This window comes from Haemaphysalis longicornis, unplaced genomic scaffold, assembly GCF_048455015.1.
Source record: "Haemaphysalis longicornis isolate Haplotype H1 unplaced genomic scaffold, Haemaphysalis longicornis Haplotype H1 scaffold_14, whole genome shotgun sequence".
Classification (NCBI taxonomy): domain Eukaryota; kingdom Metazoa; phylum Arthropoda; class Arachnida; order Ixodida; family Ixodidae; genus Haemaphysalis; species Haemaphysalis longicornis.
In genome coordinates this window covers 57608573-57625927 of record NW_027526245.1, presented here as the reverse complement: position 1 = coordinate 57625927, position 17355 = coordinate 57608573, and the positions used below count along the sequence as shown (strand labels likewise).

Here is a 17355-nt window from a genome sequence, read left to right as displayed (position 1 = left end):
ATTTTGGACGGGACGGAACGACCCCGCCGGAGGTACCGTTTATGGGCCTTAAGGTGGTGCAATCGCTCGCTTTTGGGTTGGTTTGTTTGTTGTTTTACTTCATTTTCAAAAGCTTGGCGTTCCCCCGTCGCTGACGTTTCGACAGGGGAGCAGTTGATTTTTGTATATAGTGTGTGTTTATTGCCCAGGCTAAAAGTTATGTTTTTGTGTCATGCTGTTTTTGTGTCCGGTCTATTTGCTGTATAAGGACACGTCAGTGAACGTGTCTTGTAGCCCAAGTCTTGTACTGATTGACTGACTCATTCATTGATTCAATACTATTTTTATCATCCAACATTTTATTACTTTCTGTCTTGTAGCCCTGCTTTTCTACCTTTAATTACCATTATCCTCGACAACGACGACGACGATGATGATGGTGGGGATTATGATTATGATGATTATAATGTTCACTAAGCCATGGGCATGACCGCGCCCTTATAACAGCACCGACGCCACAAAACATCAAATATTTGTCTCCCCATGTGAAAAATAAAAGCGCCTTTTCTTAAGAGAAAGTTGGTTACAGCGCGAAGCCATTTCCCATGCAACTTATTCAGAGTCAAAGTCCCAAATCTGAAATGCTGCGACCGTGCTTCAAGTTCCATTCTTCCACACTCCCAGTTAAGACATGGCTGTGCGAAAAGGTAGTGTCTATTCCTTGGTCGGACAATTGTCGCCTCTGTAATCAACCAGAGACAATTGATCATTGTTTCGTGTTGTGCCGGGACGCTGTGTTCTTCTGGGACGTTTTGCAGCGGACACTAAAAAAGGACACTGACATCACCCCGTACACCATTCGCTTCCTGCCATTTGAAGATTTTAGTCGGGTGCTATATGACGTTTTCGTTCTCCTAGGATTGTTTAGCTTGTGGAAGTGCCGCATGACTGATCAGCATGCGGAACCCCCTAGGCCGACCAAGTGCATCTTTCGGGAACAGGCGGCGTTGGTGCGGAGCGTTTATGCTGCGCAGAGTGATCCACCAGAGTGGCTGCCTCTTTTGGATGCGTGCGTTTGCTTGCCTGAGTTTCGATCTTTGTTTGACTGATGTCTTTGCCCTTTGCTGTCTGTTAGTGTTTATATTGTGTGTTAAGTGTCTTGTCTTTTGAAGTTTTCTAAAATTTCCATGCATTAAAGAAAAAAAAGGAATGGCGAAATCGGAAAGACGTCGGCTTCATAACGCGAGTGAGCCAAGCTCGATCCCGATCACGGGAAACGCTTTTTTTTTCTTTCTTTTGGGGTGTTTGATGTGCATTCGCTCATCATCATCACCAACGTTTCGTGAAACCCATTGTGTAAAACTAGCTTTCCTGCAGCTCGTTTTAGTGACGGGGCCGGTCGCCATCAGTGACGCATAGCAAGCTTCGCTTTAGAAGAAAGAAACATGACACGAATTTGCGCAAAGAAAGAACACAACAGGAGCCCAATCAACACCTCACACCGCTGTCGTAAACACGAAATTGGTAGCAAGTTACGGCTTAATCCTGAGGGTACAAACTCGTCTCACCGCCAACTGCAGCTTTCCTGAGCGATACACTGATAAACATCTTTCGGCAACGAATTTCAGAAAATAACTGTTGCTGTTTGCGGTAGCTGATTGGGTAACGTGATGACAGCAGACGCGGCGCCTTTAACCATAAACGTTTCGCCGTGGTTGGACACGGTCAAACCAAGTTTGTCGAACGATAGCCAATATGTGTAATTACTAATTATTCATTTGTGCCCTTAATCCGGGTGTGCGAAAAACAATTCCTTTATTTCCATCCTTTGAGATGAGGGAGGCAAGAAAAACATGCTGTGCGAACATCTTGACTAGCTCCCTCCCCTCCAAAGGGATGTACAATATGGCATGAAGTTCGGACTGAAGTCCTTGTGTGTGTGCGCGTTTTATACGAGCTACATTTTGTGCAGCGTTTTTTTCAGGATCATATTCACACCGATGCAACACGAAGCTGATGTTGTCTGAAAACATGTGCAAATTTCTTCATTCAACACTGTATGGAAGCATTTTTTTACAGTGAAACTGTACATTGCTAGGATCCCGGGTTGATTGATTGATTGTAGGGTTTAACGCGCCGACGCATTGCAGGCGATGAGGCGCGCCTGCGCTTTTGACCACCGGATTAGTTTTGACCACCTGGGGATCTTTAACGTGCGCCGAAATCTCGTACACACGTTTTTTTTTTTTTTTGCTTTTCGCCCCCTTTAAAAAAAGGGGCCGCCGCGGAAGGGAACCGAACCCGCCACCTCGAGCTCAGCAGCGCAATGCCTTAGCCACTGAGCCACCGCGGCGGGTCGATCCCAGGTTCTCACGCCGACGGCAACAATTTACTCAGCGCCGCGTATTTTGGGGCACAGGAAAATTTATACAAACAGAAATAAGGTCCTATTTCCTCCATATTTTGATACAAGGCTGCTTATCTTGCCCCTGCAAAAATATCTTCCAAGCAACGCATTTGCGTACAGAGCTGAGAGAGAGAGAGAGAGAGAGAGAGTAAAGATTTATTTCTGAAAATTGGGTGAGGGTAAAGAGGGTGTTAAAGAAGTCGGGCAAGGGCGGCCATCCTAGTCCGGTAGGCCACGTGCCACGGCCGCTGACCTAGCCCGTTCGACCAGTGCAGCCTGGTCCTTAAGCTGGCCGCTGCGCAGCACGCACTCCCACTGCTCGTAGGTTGGGTGGGTGGGGGGTGAAGGGATAGTAGGGCACTGCCACACCAAGTGGAGTGTTGTCAATGGGGAGTTGCAGTGCGTGCAGTTTGGGGAGTAGGTGGTCGGAGATATGTGGTGTAGATGTTGGTGGTTATGGAAAGTGTTGGTCTGTAGGCGCCGCCAGATCCGAGCGTCCGCGATGGGGAGGGACGGGTGGGGTGGTGGGTAGTAGCGGCGGGACTGTGCTTGGTCATCTACGGAGAGGGCATCTACGGAGAGAGGAGAGTAGTCGACTCTCCTTTCTCCAGCGCGGGAGGAGGAGAGTCGAGTCCGGCCGTGCCCCGAGTCTTGTATGCTCCTCGCCACGTGCCGCGTCTCCCTGCCCTGGTGCATTGACGCACGCTCCTCAGCGGCCACGTGTGCGGCGCACTAGAGCCTGTGCTGTGATTAGCGTGAGCGCGCTAAAACAAAACGCCACTGCATCTACCCACCAATCGTATCTGGCCTTAGTCTGTGACGTATGGGTGGGGCCGCTGTCCCTATAACTCAACATAGCAAATATCAACCACAGCAAATCCAAACAGGGCGCCAGCTGCGATGGCATATTTTTTTACGAGGTAGAAGCGCTCTGATTTTGTATGGTTTTTTATATCTCCCCCCCACCACAATATCTACTGGTTGGGATTTGCTTGAACTACGTGCACTCGAACCATACGAACCATACCTCACTTGCAAGACTGTGTATATCAGTTTGTGTCCCGTTCTATTTTTAGCGATGTATAATGCTACGCGGTGGTTTGAAAAGGCAATTTTTATCTTTTCCACATTCAGCAGTGTGCCAGTACAGTTGACAACTGCTTCATCTATTTTCTGGTGCATTGCTTGAAACAAAACTTGAGAAAGCGCTCCCACTTTTTAGGAGACCTTTCAGCACAATGCGTATGTCATGGTGCCACCTTATTTCACAGTCAGCAGCATCACCGGCGATCATCTTTCCTTCTTTGGGCCCTTGCAAAGATATCGGACACCTCGTGCGTTGACGCATTCCAGATGCACTTGAGAATTGTCTCAAAACAACAGGCTTAACTACCCGTTCGCTTCTGCAGTTGAGGACATTTATGCAGATGCTTGTGTCCCCCCCCCCCCTTCTTTTGTAGTCGAAACGATCTTGGCATTCTCCGTGGACCAGTGGGCCACAAGCTCCGGCAACAAAACATCTTGATAAAAGTTCGTGCACGGTCGACAATGGTCGACAAAAGGTCGTGCGTAAGTTGAACTGTCCGCCCACGTTATCAGCCACGCTAACATATCTCATAATTAGTTAATATCATAATGCTTTAGTACTGCTTGGCTATTTGGCGAAAAAAATGGCTCCTCGGGACCCGCGTTTCCAAAAAGCGTGACCAGAGCATGTCATGAATATTCCCATTGTCGGCATGCAGCCCTAAAATCTTCATCGAAATGCCATCGGCTGCGACGACTTAACAATATGCCAGTTACGGTAGATCGGCTAGTAACGATGGTCGCCTTCACAAACTCAAGGTTGATTCGGCAACGTCAGCACTGACGTTACATATTCAAATGTAAAGACGCCACACGGAATACGTCATTTACGCACAATGACTTCGACGTTCCTTGGCACGTGGTTATTTTAACATGAAGGCGAATATTTTCGTGACAACATACCCACTCAAACAGGTTGGCAAATGGATATGACGCATGTCAGAAGGTCACAGCGGACTAAGCGACCTTCTGTTCCCAAGTCAGTGCAGAATGGGCTCTCAGCGCGATGCGGATCTTTACATAAACGTGGTGATGGGCTCCCGTACATAAAACGACCACTCAAACAATACCAAACCATCCTTATTTACAAAACGAATGCCAAAAATTCATCTAAGGGAGAATTTGTTTTTTATTTAGAAAGTTCGGAAATAAATAAAGGTGGCCCTGCTGAGGCTCGAACGCAGGATGGGAACGTTTGAAGCCACGCCAAAAGAGCATAGACACCATATAGCAAGTTCCTTTTAGCCGTCTATCAAAAAGATTTCCGCAATCTTCAAAGCTAATCAGTAGACGGCGTTCGTGTAACCGGAAGTGCCCGGTCTGCACTGGCCTTAAACGGAAGGTGGCGTCGTCTCCCCGGTATCCATTTGTGTTTGACGTCAGCATACCCACTGGTCCCCCAGTGGGTATGCTGATGATTGCCTGATGACAATGGAAGCTTCCCAAAGAAGTTCTCTACAAATTCACAATTTTCGATGCGACTGTTGCGTCAGCATATTGAGCATTTGCCAGTGAAGACTGAGTCATGGGATTGACTTATGCATTAATGCCCAGTTTAAGCGACATCAACATAACCACTCACACATTTTCTAAGTATAGGGAGAAGTGATTCTCCAGAATTTCGGCATCATTGAGGAATCTGTAACATTCCTGTAATTTTTCTATATCATTTCTTTACGTAATTCATGAGTCATTAATTAGGGTGCCTCACACGTGGACCTTCTCCAGTTAGTATATAGGCGGCGCTAGTTGCAGGTGTTGTTGATTATGATTATGATGATGATTATAATTATCATGGTTGTTGCTGTGGTGGTGGTAGTGGAGGAGGAGTAATTACTCAGGCACTCGCTCTTTCCCCCTCATCGCTCTCCAACGGCAACTCTGGTCAGCGCTTAGAGGCTCAGCTTCTACCCTCTTGGCTTTTCGCCTGACGAACACCTACGAAACACGACGGGACAAGAATTGCTTCACAAGTAACCCAACAGCATAACACCGGCGGTATGAAGATGATGACTAATTAATTAGCGCTAAGGAATGACGCTTACCGCCGTCAGATACTTCGAAGGCACCCCGTACTTGTCGTAGTTGTCGTAGCAATCGATGAACATGTCGGCTGCTGCCGTCAGCATGGACATCATCTCTTGCTTGTCTGCGCAGAAATGAACGCATCCTCATTACGAAAAGTATGACCTAGATAAGGCGTTCCGGCGTCCACCCCAGGGCGTGACAAATTACGCCTGCTAAGGGTCTGTCCTATTTCAGCTTTGTTTATCAATCGATAACTATCTAGATAAGGTCCGCTTGCAAACAAAAAAAAAATACAGCCAACCTCGTATCAATATAAATCTGGTAACGAACATCTGGTGGGTGCTGTGAAAGGGTAGTTCACAAATAACTATCATTATACGTCAAGGGCGCACAATATGCGGATGGCGAACGGGTTTCAGAATGACAGAAAGCATCACCGAAATTACAAAATAATTCATCGGTGTAACGCTTTGCGTGTAAGTAGGGGGCGTCATGGTGCACACTGTGGTCAAAATTACCGCCACAATAGAATCACGATGTTGCATAATCTGAAAGGCGGACGGGAAGCAAGAAAGGTAAACGTTATGTGCAGTAATTGCATTGCACAAAAGGGTTTCAGAATAAAAAGGTTTACTTTTATTGTTTTATTATCATAAATAATTTTTACTACTTGTTGCTTTTTTTATCTTTAGAGCTGCGGCTTTTCGCCCACGCTGTTTTTTTTATTTGTGATCGCACCTCTGTCCGATCAGGCGAGAAACAAGTGGGGCATTTTGGTATGCAAAAACAAAGCATACGTTTCCTCTGTTGGTGCGCAGCTATTTGCATAGCGCATGTGAAATGGGCATGCATCGAATATGAATGGAACCCTGTAAAAGGACAACTGTGCGCTTATAAGGGCCCCGAGGTAAGGTCAATATGGCCACACACATGCAGAATTGTTCCCATAGCTTTTTACTTCGCTACCCTGATGTCAAATAAAATCAAGGCGACAAAGAATACGAAATTACTTTTGCTGCCAAGGAAAGCTGGCATACTAGGGCATTTAGCTTAGGGTTCAAATTCCGGAAGACACTGCTCAGAAGAACAAAGACAAAATTCATTCCCCTTGTTTTATTGCGTCAGCATTATTTTACATAGACGTCCGACATCTTTGTGTGGCTCAGTTAGTATTCTGATGTCTATATACCTCTTTGGACCTGTGCTTTTCCTATAAAAAGTGCAGTTACTCACTGCACTGCATCGGTGGATGTATGAAACTTCCTACCACTCTCGCTTTGTTCACATAGAGACGACTGCCAGCATTAATTAAAGAAAATTGAAATAAAATATTAAAGTAAGCGTTTCAACATAGCAGAAGATACGGCAGCATCGTAGATTATCAACTATGTGAGCAATATATTTGTGCTAGGATGAGGCGAATTATATTTAATTCCTATAGTGCGGTTCTCTGAACCTCCGCATCCTGCAGGGTTAAACGCAATTAAAATTTCACGTTAGTGGAAGACACGTGGGCTTCTAACAAGCAGAATTGAGGACATGTGAGCGCTGACCGATCTCCTTAAAACTATCTCATATCCGTTCCCGGGCCTTTAGTCAAGTTGTAGCGTTAATATCAGCTTTAAATTACATATCCAAAATGACGGTTGGACAGAAACAAGGCTCACCAGGCTCCTGCAAGCGTCAGCAGTCAACGTGTATCCCAGTTCTTTATAGTAAGACAGCCCACAACGCTTATTGGTACCTGTATGCTACGGGTGTTCTTATAAGAACACCCGTCATCACTTACTACGTCATCACTTACTACGAACGACCATGCACGAGTGCGTCCTTCAAAAATACCCTAATCATCTGTATCCCTCATTTTAAAGCGGACCAACTTCATGACTTAAGTGACCTTGAAATTCCACAGCTAAGTGTCAGATAGTCTTACGGAAGTAAAACCGGTAAGTGCACGGTGGAAGAAGTTTTGGGGCTCATCTTCGCGTGCCAGAAAACGGCGTTAGTGCCTGCCTTGCTCGAGCAGGGATGAGATATATTTTTTACGTATACCAGGCCGTTCGGCTGATGCTGATGATTAAACGGACTGGCGCTTAACTACCACAAGGAAAGTAATGGCTTTCACGTTCTTTCAACTAACCTTCTATCATTCGAGCAGATGTTCAAACACGCATAACTCTGTTAGGAACTGCTTAAGAAAGGTAGCAGCGGTAGCTAGAGTTGCTAGACCAGCGGAGAAGAATGCGCCCCCAAAAGCAGGTCCTACTGGGTTGCGGTCCGCACTTGTCCTCCAGCGGTGATCCTCCGGCAAGCTTCCCCAGGAGAAGCCACGAAGACGCCAGCACCGCACCGATCATCGCCGCCATCTTGCGAGCTTTGCTCAAAGCAACTCCCACAGACGACGCACGCGCCATCATGGCGGCGCTGTGTTTGATCAGGTACCCCATTTTTTTTTGTTTTGATTTGTTTCATTTTGATCAGGATCCGATTTTTCCGCGGAGTCGGCTGAAGCGGCCGTCAGATGATCGCATCCATCACACGCTCGTATAGCGTGCGTGGGTGGAACCCGCGCACCGTGATGAAACGACGTTATTGAAATGGATGGCAGAAGGCACGAGAACCTGACTTTTAGGGTAAACAAGCGCTTTGGACCATTAAAGCACCGTCACGGCGTTGATTTATGTCCTCCCTAAACGCCTGTTATCGGTCCCTTGGCAACTTAAAGTAGATGGCGCCATATATAGGCAACATGAAGTGAATGAGTTTTTGAAGGTACACTGGGAAACAATAAAGCACGCAGAAGAATGTGCCTTCGAGCAGGTCTTTACTCTCAGTGTTTGCCTTCCATACCAGATCCTTGTGCGGGTATTGAGCGGCCGCATGTCGGCCAATCGGAAATTGCACATATGCACTAAACAAAAATGGGCTGCTACAGCGGGCATTAACGCTTCTGTCCTCCCAGTAGAAGAATACAAGGGAAATTTATGTAGTTTGTCGTATTTTCGCGTGCCGTACTGTCGTCTCGTCGTATTCTTGTCGTGTCGTGATTCTGATGTTCTGTCGTGTGTCGTATTCGTGTCCTAAGTTCGACATCCCGTCTCGTCGAATTCCTGTCCTGTCCGGAATCATGGTGTTTCACAAGTGGTTGCACATAGTTTAAATGGTATTGCCCGTTGAGAAGAGTAGCGTAAATGGAACTTCTGTTGTGACTGCAGGAATGTCTGTCGTTGAGAAAATTGACTCCGTCGTGACGACAGAAATGTGTGTCGTAATAACAGATAGCTTTGTCGTAACAACGAAACTTCTGTTGTCGCAACAAACTTTTTTGTCATACGATAGGAATAACTTGTTAGGTTTTTGCGGTATTCCTGTTGTGATTTAGACTGGACTGTTACGGCGTCGTGCCCGAAACCATCGTCACCTGACATGTATCAAGGGACGTACAGGTCCTGGAGGACACAAGCGTCCGAGTAGAGGGCATGTCTTTGCTAGTACGGTGACCTCGCCGCAAAAGCCGGAGTCTCGGCAAACATAAACCAGCGCTCCATTAATAATCCTCGTTCACTTTCCTGCATGCCTTCGTTTTCTCCTGACTCCCGTTGTTTACAGCGAGGCTGCTAGTGCTACGTTCGTCGGGATTATTGCCGTTCAGCTGAGTATTTCACATACCCGAGCAAGGAATCAGCAAATCATGAGTGGATGGTGAAAATAAAAAAAGTTTCTTGTCTAGTGACGCGGCAGTGGAATTGTTGGCTACCACTCTGGCGTCATCCTTGTCCAGGTCGACAGAGCGAAAAAAAGAAAGGGAGCTCACTCGCCACCCTCATGTGAATGAAACGGCAATACTCCTCTTGTGGAAAAGCGTTGAGATTCCTCATCAGTAGAAGAGGAGGAGAGCTGTTGATGAGAAGCGGGATGGCCTCCTACACAATTTGACCCATTGAATTGCCGTGAATCTGCAATTGAATAGTGGTCACCTTCACTCGACCGTTATTTAATGCCGCAACGCCTCAAATATTCAGGTGCCGAATTCCACAAACACATACGCACCAAAAATAATCTGTGAATAACCCAAGAATAACTTTTAGATCTCGTGTAATTCTGTAGTATGTTTATACTGGGTTATTTTCTTATCTAATTATGTCTTGTAATTACCTTTTTTACGTGTCTTTTCGATTTGAAATTTATACCCAGAATATTAATATTTTTGTCTGTCTTTTTTATCCGTTATTCCTCGATGGTACGGGAAGGGTCCTGTTAGAAATCGACTGTATGTGCCCGTGTTGACGCAGCGCACGAGCTTCGATGCGCAGAGCGCGACCGCGTGCCCAGATGCTTTTCCACATAGCATGGATGCTGGAAGGGGAGGACCACTTGCTTCATGCGCCTCCGAAAATACGGCTTGGCCAGAACCCCTTCGAACAGCCGTAGTCGGCGGCGGTGACTGACTCATCAACACCTGCGCTGCCACTGTGCTACCACTACCACTACCTCTACCACTACGACTACCACTACAGTACACAACGCTACCACTAAAGGGAGGCGGTAACGAAGCTCGATACGGCGACGCCTTCGCCAATGCGAGTCTATTGTATAATAAAGTCAAGTCAAGTCAAGCCAAGTACGCCCTGGCGCTCCCTGACCCGAAAAGACCTCTTTGTGCAACACTTCATGATTACTCTACGTACGTTATATGTCCGCATATAGCTATAGAAGAAGACGAATCGGAATAGGCGGGCCCTACCCCACTCTGGCGATTTTCTCGTTCTTCACGAGTTTTAACGAACTCTCATTGCTTCGAGATTTACAAGAGACCATCTGGCACCTAAGCTTCACGTTCGGAGGGCGCTGCGGTGCCCCCCGGCCTCTCCGGTGAGCATCTTGCCAAGTGCACGGTGGTTAGGCTTCGGCCGCCACGACCGCCTCCGTGCCCAACATCGGGCGAAGATGGAAGCCGGCGCAGCATCAACAGCAGCTACATCGCTACCAATAATTGCTATGTCAACTTCAGTGCCTGCACAAGTCACCTCTCCACTACTTGGAAGTGATCAGATGGACACTATGGTGCAGTCCTCCGAACAGCGGCTAACCTCGGCGCCCCAGGTGATGACTGTGCCGCCTCCTGATCATTGCCCGATGGAAGTAACAGTACAGACACCACGGTCACCGTCAGAGCCTGGGACATCAACCGCTTCCAAAAGGCTACCAGACCCTCCATCTCAGGATGGCAAAAACATCGCCGTCTCACCGGGAGGGAAACGACCTCGTACCAATCCTCGTCCGCCAGAGTCCATGTCATCCCAGTCATCATACAAGATGATCATCAAGCCCAAGTGCAACTTCGACATGTCGAGGCTCCCTAATCGCATCAATCAGCGTACCTTGGACGCATACCTTTATGTCAGTGAATTCAAGGGCTTTGCCCTACACCGCCCCACGAACACCATTTCCGTCTGGGTGCCCAGTATGGAAGATTTCAGCCTTCTACAACATCTGCAAACAATTGAGGTCTCTAAAGATCTGACTGTACCGGTGCAGGCCTACCTGTCTTCAGGAACAGACCTCCGACGGTACGTTGTTTCTGGCGTGGATGCTGGAGAAGACCCGTCCACCCTTTTACAAGACCTGAAGTGCTCTACGCACCACGTGGTTGCTGCCCGTTACCTTGGGAAAGGGCGCTCTTGTCTTGTAACACTAAGTGGACCCTCCGATTCACCGCCTCGTATGTACTACTATGGATGCGTCCTTGACGTTCGCCAGTACCGTCCATCTGCAGTGTACTGTTACAAATGCCTCCGCCCCGGACATATGAAGGCTTCATGCCCATACACTGCTGCAGAAGTGGCGGAGACGACGACATCGCAGTTCACTTGTGGACTTTGCAAGACCGACGATCATCCGATTACCTCTCCACTGTGCCCCACCAAGCGGAAGGCTACATAGCAGATGCGACAACACCAGACCCTACAACTCGCTACTTCACGTCACCAACAGAATGCCACCGCAAATGAAGTATCAAATCGTTACGCAGCGCTGTCGACCGACATTACAGAAGAACAATCGTATGAAATTGAGGAACCTGACCCACAGTTCAAACCGACTTACAGTGAAGTCACTCGTACTAAGAGTCGCCCTTCGCGCACCCGTATGGACGCGACCCTGACCGAAGAGGCTGAAACACTGGACGCGTTAGATCAACGCCTGGCAACACTGGAGGCCGAAATTCAGTGCATCCGGAGAAGACGTGCCATACTGTCTCAGCGACACAACCAGCAGCGCTTACCAACTCTACCTGCCCCACATTCGTCTTTCACGACTTCACCTGCCACACCACCGACTTTCCCGGTGCACACAAGGGAGACGCCGATGACACCGCAACAGCTCCTAATGTTCGTGTCGAAGCAGCTACAGCATTTGGCTTCGGTGCTCGCGGCTCATCTCTCGCTATGACTAGCACCGCAGGGCCTACACACCTGTCTTGTGTTCTCCAGTGGAACTGTAGGGGCTTAACGGGTAAGCTCGGTGAACTGAAATACCGCATGCGCATTGGCCAATTATCTGCATGGGCCCTCCTGCTACAAGAAACAAACTGCACTCCGCAATTATCGGAGTTCAATGTACATACGTCGTCAAGCATTCGGGACCGCCGGGGTGTGCGTCCGGACCTCCCCCCTGGCAAAGCAATTGTATACGTACGTTCCCACTTGCCACAAGCCCAGGTCCCTCTTCCCGCGTGGTGCACCGCTTGGCAAGAGGTAGTAGCTGTGCGAGTTCGCCTATTCCACTCAGAGGTGATTCTCGTATCTTATTACGTTCGACCGAGCAGTGGTAATGCCAGTCGAATTCGGTTAGGCTGGCTTTCACATCTCCGCCACAACTTCCCAGGAGTCCCGATTCTGGTGTGTGGAGAATTTAATGCCCCGCATGGATCCTGGGGCTACCCGAGGAACAGCTCTAGGGGTCAGCTGGTTGGATGACACATTTAGGGGGGCGAACTTTCAACTCCTAAATGATGTTCTCAGCCACACTCGTCGGCAAACACACCCTCGCGCACCGTCTTACTCTCCGGACCTTACTTGGTGGCTTGGGCACGGTGCGCCCTCATGGCACTTGGAGCTCGACTGCTGGGCGAGTGATCACCATCCAATTTATATTAGGCTTGCTGCAGGACCGGTGCCACGAATTCGTCGACGCTGCCGAGTCATCGATTGGGATGAGTTCAGATCACAGCTCTCCCCCCTCGAACAAGAGACGGATGACCCGATTTCTATCTTACAAAGCGCACTGCACGCATCAACGCACATCTCTTGGGTAGATGAAGCCCAACCTACGCCTGACCTTCATCTGCTCCGATTGTGAGCCGCCCGCCGTCGCGCGGAACTGACTGCGGCCCGCCAACCGTCATCTGAGAGTGCCAAGACCCACCTTAATCACCTGACAGCCCAAGTGCGAAGACATGAACGACGCCTTTCCAGGGCTCGCTGGATGGATTGGAGTGCTTCACTCGGTCCCTCAACATGCACAGCCTCGATATGGCGCACGTTTCAGGCAATGGAACGAGGCCGCAAGCCGCAGAACCCCTTGGACAATGCTTACCTTGCATCGGGTCTCTCCTTGCAAGAATTTGCGGAGGAGGCAATGAAGGCTTTTTTCCCCAATTATGACACCACTCCTCCGTCCTTTGGGGGACCTTCACCCCTTCCCCCTGAGACAGGCCGACCCCTTACCATGGAAGAGGCAGCTGGTCTTGTTTCCCCCTTCACCATGGCGGAATTGTTGGCAGCTATCGACTCAGCAGGAACACTTAAGGCACCGGGCCCCGATGGTATACAGTACGAAGTGTATAAGAACTGCACAGAGAAGTATCTTCAGGTCATACTGACCACTATAAACGAAGCTTGGGCCTCTGGATGCGTACCCACTTTCTGGAAGCACGCAGAAATATTAGGCGTCCCGAAAGCAGGAAAACCACCGGATAGGCTCAGTAATCTACGGCCGATTGCTCTTGTACCTTATGCAAGCTGGCTGAGCGTATGCTAGCATCAAGGCTCACATGGTGGCTTGAGGGCATGGGTTGGTACCATCCCTCTCAGATCGGCTTTCGGCCCCACATCGGCGCAGAGGACGGCCTTGAAGCGTTCTTTACTTCCGTACTCATAGGAGGACGCACTTGTCGTATTCGTTCTATTCTTGCCCTAGATGTGAAGAAAGCGTACGACAATGTGAGCCACCAAGCAATCCTACAGATACTGCGATGGCTTGGGTGCCCGGCGCCTGTGGTGTTCTTTATAGAGTCGTTTTAGGGGCGAAGCTCCTTAAGTCATGGGTCTGTCCATCCCTTGTGTCTCGTGGTACGTGACCGCCGCATGCTTTCGGAGATGTCGCAAAGTGGGCCGCGTTGCACGCGCAAGAACCGGCTGCAACCGGCAGCGCAAACTCGGCACCGGGAGCGCGAGCTTGTCTGTGTTCGCCAACGGAAGCGCGAGCGCACGTGCACTGCGAGGGGGAGATAACGCAAGAGAGAGAGAGAGAGAGAGAGAGAGAGAGAAACAACTTTATTAGACACCGGCTGTTTGGGGACGTGGCCTCTCACGTCGTGACCGAGCGGCCCTAGCCAGGGCTTACTCGTAACCCATCTGATGGGTCACTTTCAGGCCTCTGGTTATCCAGGGCCTCCGTCACCAGCTGGACGGCCAGGAGTTGAGTGTTGTAATCGCAACTCCGAGTAGCAGTTATGAACTGCGGTGGGATCCCTTTTTCTTTTGCTTCGGTTGGATGAGTTCTACAGTCCCATAGGATATGAGCCGTAGTAGCTCTTTCACTAGCACACCACTTGCACTTATCACTTGCGTACACTTTCGGACACATGTGTCTAGCGAGCACTGGAGTAAGTAACGAGTTCGTTTGCAGTTGTCTGTAGGTCACTGCTTCTTGTCTTGTAAGTCTTGGATGTGGCGGGGGCACGGTCCTACGGCTGGATCGATACCATTCGAGGACCCCACTGTACGTGTTGATCGTTGAATCTTCGTCGGGCTCCTGTTCCGCAGATGGAGAATCCGGACATCCCGACGCGTCTCGACCGGTTAGCGCACGCGCCGCCTGGTCCGCCTCCTCATTGCGGTTGCTGTGTCCCTTGGTTGAGTGGAGAAGTCCCATGTGCGCTGGGAACCATTTTACCGTTGTGGTCACAGTTCTGGGGGGTAGGGCACCGCACAACCTCACAGCACTCTCAGACACGTTGTTGTTGGCGTAGCTTAGGATTGCTGAACGAGAGTCACTAAGTATCGTGGGGCACTTAGGGTTAGTGAGCGCTAAGTCAATGGCGACTTCTTCTGCCTGCTGTGTTGTTTTAGCCCTAATGCTGCCGGCGGTGAAGATTTCTCCGGTAGTGGCGGCTATGACGACGGCAACATAGGTGTCGGTCCGATCCGGATGCCGGGCTGCGTCCACGTAGAGAGCGCCCGTGTCTGTTCCATGTGTATCGATGAGGGTTCTAGCCCTTGCCTTTCTCCTCTCTGCATTGTGTTCTGGGTGCATATGTCGAGGCAGCGGACTAATCTGCAAGCCGCGCCGTATGCCTTCAGGGAGTACTGTAGTGCTTTCCTGTTCTTTCGGTGACTCTTGTCCGTGGATTCCGAGGCGTTTGAGGATGTATCGTCCGGTGCGGGTTTGCATTAGCCTATTTCGCTGAGCCGTGCTCACCGCTTCTTCAATCTCTTCGAGGGTGTTGTGTACCCCTAGTTCTAGTAGCTTGTCCGTGCTTGCGTGAGGATAGAGACCCAGGATTTCTCTGTACGCCTTGCGTATAATAGCATTTAGCTTCTGCCTCTCCGCTGTCTTCCAGTTGTGATATGCAGCGACATATGCAATGTGACTGATGGCAAAGGATTGCATCAATCTGAGGAGGCTTGCCTCTTTCATGCCTGATCGTCTTGTAGACACTCTTCGAATGAGCCTGGTGGCTGTGTTGACCTTTGTCGAAAGTTTGCTTATGGTTTGCCCGTTGCAACCACTCGCTTCTATTATCAATCCCAATACTCGTAAGGTTTTGACATGTGGAATGGTGGCTCCTCCCTTCGTTTTGAGAGTGATGATTTTAGCCGTGTCCTCCTTCTTGTGCCGCTGGTGGGGTGGTAGGATCAGTAGTTCCGATTTGGTGGGTGAACATGAGAGGCCTGTGTCTTGTAGCCGTTCTTCGATCACATCGATTGCTTGTTGCAGCGAGGATTCAATATGGCCATCGCTGCCTCCCGTCACCCATAAGGTGATATCGTCGGCATAAATGGTGTGCCTGACATCGGGAAGGCAAGCGAGTTGGTTGGCCACATCAATCATAACGATGTTGAAGAGCGTTGGAGAGATCACTGACCCTTGTGGTGTTCCAACGCTTCCGAGTTGTTTCTTTGGCAGCTGCATGTCTCCGGCGGTGATTGTTGTGGCGCGGTTTGACAAGAAGTCTCTGACATATTCGAAGGTGCGTCTCCCCATGTTGAGCCTGGAGATTTGTCTTAGGATGGCCGAATGTTTGATCCTGTCAAAAGCGCTCTGTAGGTCTAAGCCAAGTACTGCTTTGTTATCCAGGGAGTGTGTGGGTGAGTCGATTATCTCCTGCTTCAGGAGTAAGATTGCGTCTTGCGTTCCCAGCTTTTGCCGGAAACCGATGATTGTATTTGGATATAGTTGCTCTTTTTCAAGGTACGCTTGCCATCTGTTTAGCAAGACGTGTTCAAGGACTTTTCCGACGCAAGACGTAAGCGAGATGGGTCGTAAGTTGTCTATGTGTGGGGGCTTGCCAGGCTTAGGTATTAGCACCGTCTTAGCCTCCTTCCATCGCTCAGGTAGTTTCCCTTTTCTCCAGCATCTATTGTAGTAGTTAGTGAGTGCGGCTATGGCCGAGTCGCTTAGGTTACGCAGGGCCTTGTTTGAAATACGATCCGGGCCTGCGGCCGATTTACAATTGATGGTTTGCAACACTGCTCTCACCTCCCATTCCTCTATGTCTTGGTCGGGGAGGGCGTTATCTTCTCCTGTGTATTCCGGGAGGGTTTCGGTGGGGGAGGTCGGTAGATATTTGTTGTCCAGTCGCAGTCGTAGCTCTTCTTCGCCAAGCTCTTGTTTGGCCCGATGGAGAATGCGTTCAAGCGTATGTTGCTGTGCCCCTTTGGTTCTGGTCTCGTCCAGGAGGTGTCGGAGCAGTTGCCACGTACGGCTTTTGTGCATCTGTCCATCAGCTTCTTGGCATATTGCCCGCCATTGCTGGTGGCCGATAGCCCTGCAGTGATCTTCAATTTCCCGATTGAGTGTTGCTATACGTTTCCGAAGTCTGCGATTGTGTCTCTTTCTTCCATCTTTCTTGTACGGATTGTCTCGCCTCCAGCATGTGCGCCAGACGGCTGTCTGCTTGGGTGGCAGTACCGTCAAGCTCCACGTCCATGGTAACTGCCGCAGTCGCCCTATTAATGGCATCTGTCCATTGTTCAATATCATCAATTTGCTCGGGGATGCTGCTGAGCGTTTTACGAAAGGCGTTCCAGTCCGTTATACTCTGCGTTGTACCTGTGCGCGCTTGCGCCTTTGATCTCAGAGGCACGGAAGAGATCACGCCACGAACGCAGGCAGTCGTTCTCGGAGATCGAACGAGACGCAAGGACCTTTGCTCGTTTCCTCTCGTCTTGTTCGGGCACAAGTTCGCCCCAAATAAAAGTTCTTTCTTTACCGTTGTGTCCCATCCTACGTGAGAAATTGTGGTGGAGGTGCGGGGTAGTCCTCGATGGCGCGGGGTCTTTCACCAGGTCTGGGCCTGGGAGCATTGACTCCGAAAATAAAAGTTGATTTGTACAATGTACGCACACAGT

General features: G+C 49.4%; 1 protein-coding gene across 1 annotated transcript; it reads right to left on the bottom strand.

Annotated features, from left to right (window-relative positions):
- Nucleotides 1-5499: 5499 nt before the first annotated feature.
- Nucleotides 5500-7909, bottom strand: LOC144164925 (uncharacterized). The gene is made up of 2 exons (XM_077695152.1): nucleotides 7767-7909; nucleotides 5500-5621 (listed from the first exon to the last, which is right to left on the bottom strand). Exons 1-2 carry the CDS (start codon nucleotides 7864-7866, stop codon nucleotides 5500-5502), a joined length of 222 nt encoding a protein of 73 aa, XP_077551278.1. The 5' UTR covers nucleotides 7867-7909.
- Nucleotides 7910-17355: the final 9446 nt, after the last annotated feature.

Coding starts and splice junctions, on each gene's coding strand:
- LOC144164925 (XM_077695152.1), bottom strand. CDS start 7,866: ATGGCGGCGATGATCGGTGCGGTGCTGGCGTCTTCGTGGCTTCTCCTG. Junction 5,622..7,766: donor CAAGTGCGGACCGCAACCCA/GTAGGACCTGCT, acceptor ATTTCTGCGCAG/ACAAGCAAGAGATGATGTCC.